At 34.3% G+C, this 926-nt stretch overlaps 1 protein-coding gene across 1 annotated transcript in view; it reads right to left on the reverse strand.

Annotated features, from left to right (window-relative positions):
• Positions 1-266: 266 nt before the first annotated feature.
• Positions 267-926, reverse strand: part of CLEC12B (C-type lectin domain family 12 member B) — a 3,919-nt gene continuing 3,259 nt past the window's right edge. The window contains exon 4 of the mRNA XM_019630536.1: positions 267-514. Coding sequence (XP_019486081.1) covers positions 364-514 — 151 coding nt within the window. The 3' untranslated portion in view covers positions 267-363. The remainder of the gene's footprint in view (positions 515-926) is intronic.

Genomic DNA, 926 nt, shown 5'->3' on the forward strand with positions numbered 1-926 from the left:
CAGCTGTGGTCTGTGTCAGTTCCGGCTGTTAAATACTTACATATCACCCTTGTGCAGGTATTACAGCAAAACAAGAAAAGAGCCTTTTATGTGGGAGAGGAAAGTCAGTGAAATGGCTCTGAGATAGAACAATAGGGCCCTAGAACAGCTATTCCTGAGGTTCCCACCAATAACAAGAACATCCAAATAGAAGGTATCAGAGGATGAGACGCAGAATGTTCTGTGGAGCAAGTTTATTTGCCTGATAGTTTAAATACACAGTAGCTTTTTAATCTGTTTTTTGACTCTGGTAGGGTAGCTTTCTCCTTTTTCACATCAACTTAACCACAAGTCCTACTTTTTGATGAGTTTGGAAGAAGCCTGTTAATCCAAATCATCAATCTTCACTAACGCAGCTGTCTTCTCGCAAACCCAGGAAATTTCAGCGCTGCAGCGGGAAAGATAAACATTTCCTTTTTGAAAATAGGCACATCTTTTGGATCCATTGGTTTGGGCATATTCTTTGGTACCAAACCTGAAAATTAACCCATTTAACATTAGCTATAAATTTTTAAAAATTAATTTATACATCAAATATTTGAAATGTGATCACAGTTCAGTGTTCTCAGTTACCAAATATAATATATATCTAAACATTGAGTGGCTTCCACTTCCACAACACATCAAAATCCCTGAAGCTGACATATCTGAGTTTTTTATTTCAAGTTACTCATATTCCCAGGTTTAATTATTTAACAAGAATGCTTAAATTCTGGATTAAGAATTTTGTTTCATCCATTAACATGGTAGAAACTACTCAATGCAGATTATATTAGATGAATTAGAATTTCTCTACTTTGGAACTTTATGAAGAAAAACAGAAAAATGAAATCACATTCTGTGTGAAAAGTTGTTTCACTTTACTATGTACAAATATATATATATAT

Source organism: Hipposideros armiger, unplaced genomic scaffold, assembly GCF_001890085.2.
Source record: "Hipposideros armiger isolate ML-2016 unplaced genomic scaffold, ASM189008v1 scaffold_922, whole genome shotgun sequence".
Lineage (NCBI taxonomy): Eukaryota > Metazoa > Chordata > Mammalia > Chiroptera > Hipposideridae > Hipposideros > Hipposideros armiger.